Consider the following 5,635-nt stretch of genomic DNA (forward strand, 5'->3'; position numbering starts at 1 on the left):
CCTGCCTCTGCCTCCCGAGTGCTGGGATTAAAGGCGTGCGCCACCATCGCCCGGCTGTTGTTATTGTTTTTAAGGCAAATTTTACTATGTAGCCCAGGCCTGTCTGGAACTCAGAGATCTGCCTGCCTGTGCCTTCTCAGTGCTGGGATTAAAGTGTGTGCTGCCAAGCTTGTTTTTGTTTTTTGAGGCATGGTGTTATATAACAGAGGCTGGCCTGGAACTCATGTGTAGATGAAGCTGGCCTTGAATTCCTAATCTCGGGATTCTAGGACACAGACAGATAAGGATTCAAAGCAATCTGGATCCTACGTAGGAAAGATCCTTATATGGGACCTGCGGAGAGCTGCTATGTAGCCAGCCCCATTCTCAGCCCAACACTGGCCACAGGAAGACCTGCAAGAGACCAATGCATCTTTCTTTCTTTCTTTTCTTTTTTTTTTGGATTTTTTTGAGACAGGGTTTCTCCGTATCAATGCATCTTTCAAAGCAGGTTGCTGACTGGGCTGTGCATCTACTTTCATAATCTCCATCTCCCTCTCCTTGGCCCTGCATTCTTTTGTTAGTGGTGGTGGTTTTGTTTTTGAGACGGGGGTCTCACCATGTAGCCCAGGCTGGCCTCCAACTCACAGAGTCCACCTGCCTCTGCCTCCCAAGTGCTGGGATTAAAGGTGTGAACCACCATATACCTAGCTTAGAGACTGTATTGTAGAAATTTACCCCAGACTCTCCTGCTCCATACTTTACCCCCCAAGACATTACTTGTTTCTCAACTCTTCTGAAGAAAGGCTGTTGTCAGTATCTCAGAAGCTCTTGGCAGCTCACCTGAAGTAGGGTCAGTTGCCCACCTGTGTGATGTTAGTCTGTCCGTCATTGCGTTATATGGGAGCTGTGATACTGCGTTTGTTCTTCCTGTCAGGGTACAAGCTCCTGGACAGCACACACTTAAAACTAACCAAAACAAACAAACACCTGGATCTCATGTAGCCTAGGCTAGCTTTGAGTTTGTGGTGTAGCCAAGGATGTCTCGTGATCCTCTTGCTGGGCTTACAGGCATCCACTACTACATTCTGTTTATGTGTCATTGAGGATCCAACTCAGGGCTTTGTGCGTGCCAGGAAAGAAGCCTCTTCATTTAGCTCCCTCTCAGAGCAGGTACTCTAGCAGCAGAGACCAAAAGTGTCCCATACTTATGTTTAGTACAATGGATCAGCTTCTCTGCATGTCTCTACCTAGTTTTCCCTTAGTTCATTAATTCTGCCTTGGACATCAGAAAAAGATTATATAACCCCTAATGTGACATCTTCCAGGGGTCGTTATCTTCCAAGATCCTCTAAAAGGTTAGAGATATCATTAGGGTAATAATAATAATACGGTCCTCATGATGCCACTATTTTACACATTCTGAATTCGAGGAAACTGGAGCCCCGAGATTCACATGCTTTTCTGTGACTTTGTAACTAGGAAAGTAGAATCCACATTTGAGTTCCAAGCTCCCCCGGCAACTCCACAGATGATTTTAGCTCTCAAACTTAGTGTATTATATCTGTGGGTAGGCTAGCTACTGACTGTTCTTGTCATTTTCTCAAATGGAAATTCCAAGTTCTTGGTACTGAAGCAACTTACCCTAATCCACATAGCTGAGAATGAGAGATGGTTGGTACCCAAGTCTGTGTGATTCCAAAGCTCAACAGTCTTCTCTACCCTGTTGCTTTAAGTACTTGGTGCTGGGTCAGAGGATGAATGGAGAGAAAACGGAGCCAATGGATAAATCACCATAGAGCGCGAGAACCAAAGCTAACCCAGCCCTTTTGCTACCCACTCCCCTTCCCATGGCAGGCTGCGGGAACAGTGCTCTGAGCTACGAGCTATTCCTTGGCGGCTTCCCTAACGTGACCAGTGTGGATTACTCTCCAGTCGTGGTGGCAGCTATGCAAGTTCGCTACGCCCATGTGCCCAGTCTACGCTGGGAGACCATGGATGTGCGAGCGCTGGATTTCCCTGGTGACTCCTTTGATGTTGTACTCGAGAAGGGTACACTGGACGCCCTGCTGGCCGGGGAGCGGGACCCCTGGAATGTTTCTTCTGAAGGTGTCCACACTGTGGACCAGGTGCTGACTGAGGTGAGGTAACAACAGGACAGCAAAGACAGAGACCGAGATGCTGGGGAAAGGGGTTGGATTTCAAGAGCCTGGAAGATCTCAGAGACCAGAAAGTAAGACCCGAAGCACGTCACCTTCAAAAGTATGGTCTTCTGAAGAACAGATGAGACTGGAGTGACCAGGCTCACATAGGCCAGTGCTTGGATACTGACTGGACATAGGGGAGAGCTGGTAGCCAGGCTCCAGACAGGTGACGCAGGCCTGGGGAGTGAGGAGCTGAGAGGAAAGCCGTACCTCCTGCATGACCATGCCCCCTCCCTGTTCAGAATTGAGCCCTATATAGAACAGCCAAAGGCAGAAGGTAGCTTATTCTCACAGAAAGCCTGTACGACAGGTTTGATTAGGAGGTCATTGTGGGTGGTACTGACCTTTGAGAACCTGGAGATGATCCCGCACTGATGGCTTCTCTGTCTGCCTTGCAGGTGAGCCGGGTGCTGGTTCCTGGAGGCCGGTTCATCTCAATGACTTCTGCGGGTCCCCACTTTCGGAGCAGACACTATGCTCAGTCCCATTATGGCTGGTCACTGAGGCACACAACCTATGGCAGTGGTTTTCACTTCCACTTCTACGTCATGCAGAAGGGCAGAGAGCTCAGCATGGCCCAGTTGGCCCTGGGGGCCCAGCTCCTGTTGCCCCCCAGTCCTCCTGCCTCACCCTGCTTCCTCCAAGACTCAGATAACGAAGACTTTCTCAGTGCCATTCATCTGTGAGACTGGAAGCATAGTCTCCAAGCCCTCCGTGCCTTTGTACATTAAACTCCTAGGGAGCTGGAATTCCCAACTTGGGGCTGCAGAATTGGTTACTGGATACTCAAATCCCAGAGGTCTCATGCATAAAACAGTGCTGGTGGGATCGAGCCCATATCAACCAATACAGTATGAGTCCAACTTAGTCCCAAATCCCAGGTGTCTAGCTTCTAGGTTTTTTTGTTTTGTTTCGTTTTTTTCTTACAGGGTTCCTGCATCTCCTCCAACATACAGTGTCCTATGATTTTGTTGAACTTTGGGGTAAAGTTCAACACAGTTTCTCTGCAAACCAGCCGACCTTGGATATTCCTATCCAATCTGAATTTATCCTTAAGAGGCTAAAGATCTTGAATTTAGATTGCTTATATTTCTGATCCCAGTTCAGCCCCAACACTGGAGACCTGTCATGCTTAGGCTATAAGTGTACTTAAGAAAGCCGTATAGTTACGATCTTTTCATACAAGGGTGCCCTCCTAATGCTCACTTGCTAACACTTCCCCACTGGGAACTTGCACCCAAGATTGTCCACACCTGTCTCCCAGCAGACTGAAGTAGCACACACACATGCACACACACTCACACACACGGAGGTCTGTGTTTATTCACACACTCCTGTTACATTGAGGATGGAGAAACATTTTTACAAAGGACAACCCTGGGTTGAAAACATCTTCAGGTCCACAGGTGTCATCCAAAGGTACTGAGCAGTCCCCATTTGGGTTCCCAGGGATAGCATGAAGGGGTCCAAGGTAAAATCAGATCTGGGCCCTTAAAAGGTGATACCTTGGGAGGGAGGAGTCTCCCAATGAGCCTCCTGGGGTCAGGTTTGGGCAGACTGGCCATGTGGTTAGTTACCATGTTGGGGGCTTGTCCCATCCCAGTCTCAACACCTGTCCTATCTGCCAGGCGCAGAAGAGCATGGCGGAGGCTGTGGGGGAAGGGCACAAACCATGAGAGGAGCCAGTAAACAAAGAATCGGATATAAAAATACAAATGTGCTGAGGAAGTCCCTTAGAAAGAGGCTGGGGTCACGCCAGACAGGGGTACAGTCGAGGAAAGACCCGGAGGGCTAGGCTGAGGTGGGTAGGAAGCTCATGCAAATATGCAGCCAAACCTCCCTGGCCGCGCAGTCCGACGCCGCCGCAGCTGCCCGGGCTGCAGACCAGATTGATCGGAGGAGGGGCGGGGCAGGGGAGCCGTGCGGGAGGGGGCGGGCTGGGGGCCGTGGGTCTCTGTGTCGGTTCCGGTGTGCGGGGTGGAGCTGCGGCCCGAGGTTCTAAAGTGCATGAGTGCGTCGGCGGGCTCCGGGCTGGTCCGCACCACCACTACCGCCGCCGCCGTGGTGCTGAAGCGGACAGCTCCGGAGCGCCTGGCAGCGGCGGTAGCAACACCGACCCCGCGGCGGCGGCGTGCCCTGCAGCCCCCGCCCGCAGGCACCTCGGCCCGGGCGGGGGTGCGCCGGCAGCCGCATCGCCGGCCCGTGCTCCTGGCCGCTGCGGGGCTGGGCCCGGAGCCCGCCGCCAGAGCCGGCGCGTCTACACTCCGGACGGAGGCTTCTCCCCCATCCCCTTCAGCACGTCGTCTATCCGGTCATCCTCGATCACCACTGCGCAGGGAGAAAGCGCATCAGCCGCGTGGTCTCGGGGGGCGGCGGCGAGAGTGGGGCCCGCGCAGATCTACTCTGCTGGCTATGTTCCCGCGACACCACTCGAACACCTATGCCCTCCCCACCCGAACTCTTCTGCGGACCCTACCTGCTACCAGACCTGGGACCCAAACCTCCTCCCTGTGTGGGAACACCCCTCTTCCAAAGATTCCCAGTGCGAACCTTCCCGTCACCTGAGCCTTCCTCCATCTAAACTGATCGGAAATTTCTCCTTTCAACAGAGACCCCTCCTCATACTGGGCTCAAATGAAACTGCCACCTGGTGTGTAACCCTCTCCTCCACCTGAATCCCCGTCCTGATACTGGCACCCGGAGTCCCCTGCCCGTGCAAACAAACAAGACAACCGAACCCTTGGCCTCCTTGCCCTCCAGTAGCATCCACCTACTCATCTTAGCCCAAGGAATCGGCCCACCATCCTGCGTTCCCAGTGCCAAGCAGCCCCAAATACCCTAAGCGGCCCCTCCCCCTCGACCAGGAGCCAGGGCTCTTTTTCCAGAAGTGGCGAGCTTCGAATCCGGGACACTGTATTCCCGGGAGAGGAAAAGAATGGGACAACTCCACAGCAGGGACCCTCCCCACCCCGGGCGGGTGCGCAGCTGGCTGCGCTGGTCTGCGGCAAGAGCGGCTGCCACTTGACGGGGAACGGCAGCCTGAGGACGCCGGGCGAAGGGTTTCTGGGTCAGGCGGCGACTCCGGGCCCGGGCCGCGTACCTCTCTTGGCTCGGCCGATCTGGCCCAGCTTGGGGGGCCGCTTGGCCTGGTTGCCGGCGAAGAAGGAGTTGGTGTCCTGCAGGCGGCAGCTGAAAGAGAGGTCGGAGCCCTCGGGGTCTGCGCCGAAGCGACCCATCTTGTCCTCACCGTAGGGTAGGATCTCGGACATGGCGGGCACCGGGCGGGCTAGGGACTGCGGCGGGGCACGGGCAGAGGCTAGCTGCCGGACCGGCCCTAGCTCAGCAGGGGAGCCGGCGGAAGGATGAAGTCATACAGCATCCGGGACTGCGGAGCCGAGCGGGGCCTCCTCCCCCGCGCCTCCGCCTCCCGGGCCGCTGGGCAGGCGGCGGCG

General features: G+C 54.4%; 2 protein-coding genes across 3 annotated transcripts in view; one reads left to right on the forward strand and one right to left on the reverse strand.

Moving 5' to 3' along the window:
• Nucleotides 1–5,635, forward strand: part of LOC101987384 (endothelin-converting enzyme 2) — a 36,845-nt gene that overhangs the window by 5,583 nt on the left and 25,627 nt on the right. Inside the window, exons 2-3 of one of the 2 annotated variants that reach the window (XM_005368949.2) lie at nucleotides 1,837–2,120; nucleotides 2,582–2,942. In XM_005368949.2, the coding sequence (XP_005369006.2) occupies nucleotides 1,837–2,120; nucleotides 2,582–2,869 (572 nt within the window). In that variant the 3' untranslated portion in view covers nucleotides 2,870–2,942. Of the gene's footprint in view, nucleotides 1–1,836; nucleotides 2,121–2,581; nucleotides 2,943–5,635 lie in introns of those variants that run through there. The other variant, XM_005368945.2, reaches the window with a different exon arrangement.
• Nucleotides 3,482–5,629, reverse strand: Camk2n2 (calcium/calmodulin dependent protein kinase II inhibitor 2). Its single transcript, XM_005368950.2, has 2 exons — nucleotides 5,284–5,629; nucleotides 3,482–4,511 (listed from the first exon to the last, which is right to left on the reverse strand). The coding sequence occupies exons 1-2, from the start codon at nucleotides 5,450–5,452 to the stop codon at nucleotides 4,441–4,443; spliced, it is 240 nt and encodes a 79-aa protein (XP_005369007.1). The 5' UTR covers nucleotides 5,453–5,629; the 3' UTR covers nucleotides 3,482–4,440.

This window comes from Microtus ochrogaster, unplaced genomic scaffold (assembly GCF_000317375.1).
Source record: "Microtus ochrogaster isolate Prairie Vole_2 unplaced genomic scaffold, MicOch1.0 UNK43, whole genome shotgun sequence".
Classification (NCBI taxonomy): domain Eukaryota; kingdom Metazoa; phylum Chordata; class Mammalia; order Rodentia; family Cricetidae; genus Microtus; species Microtus ochrogaster.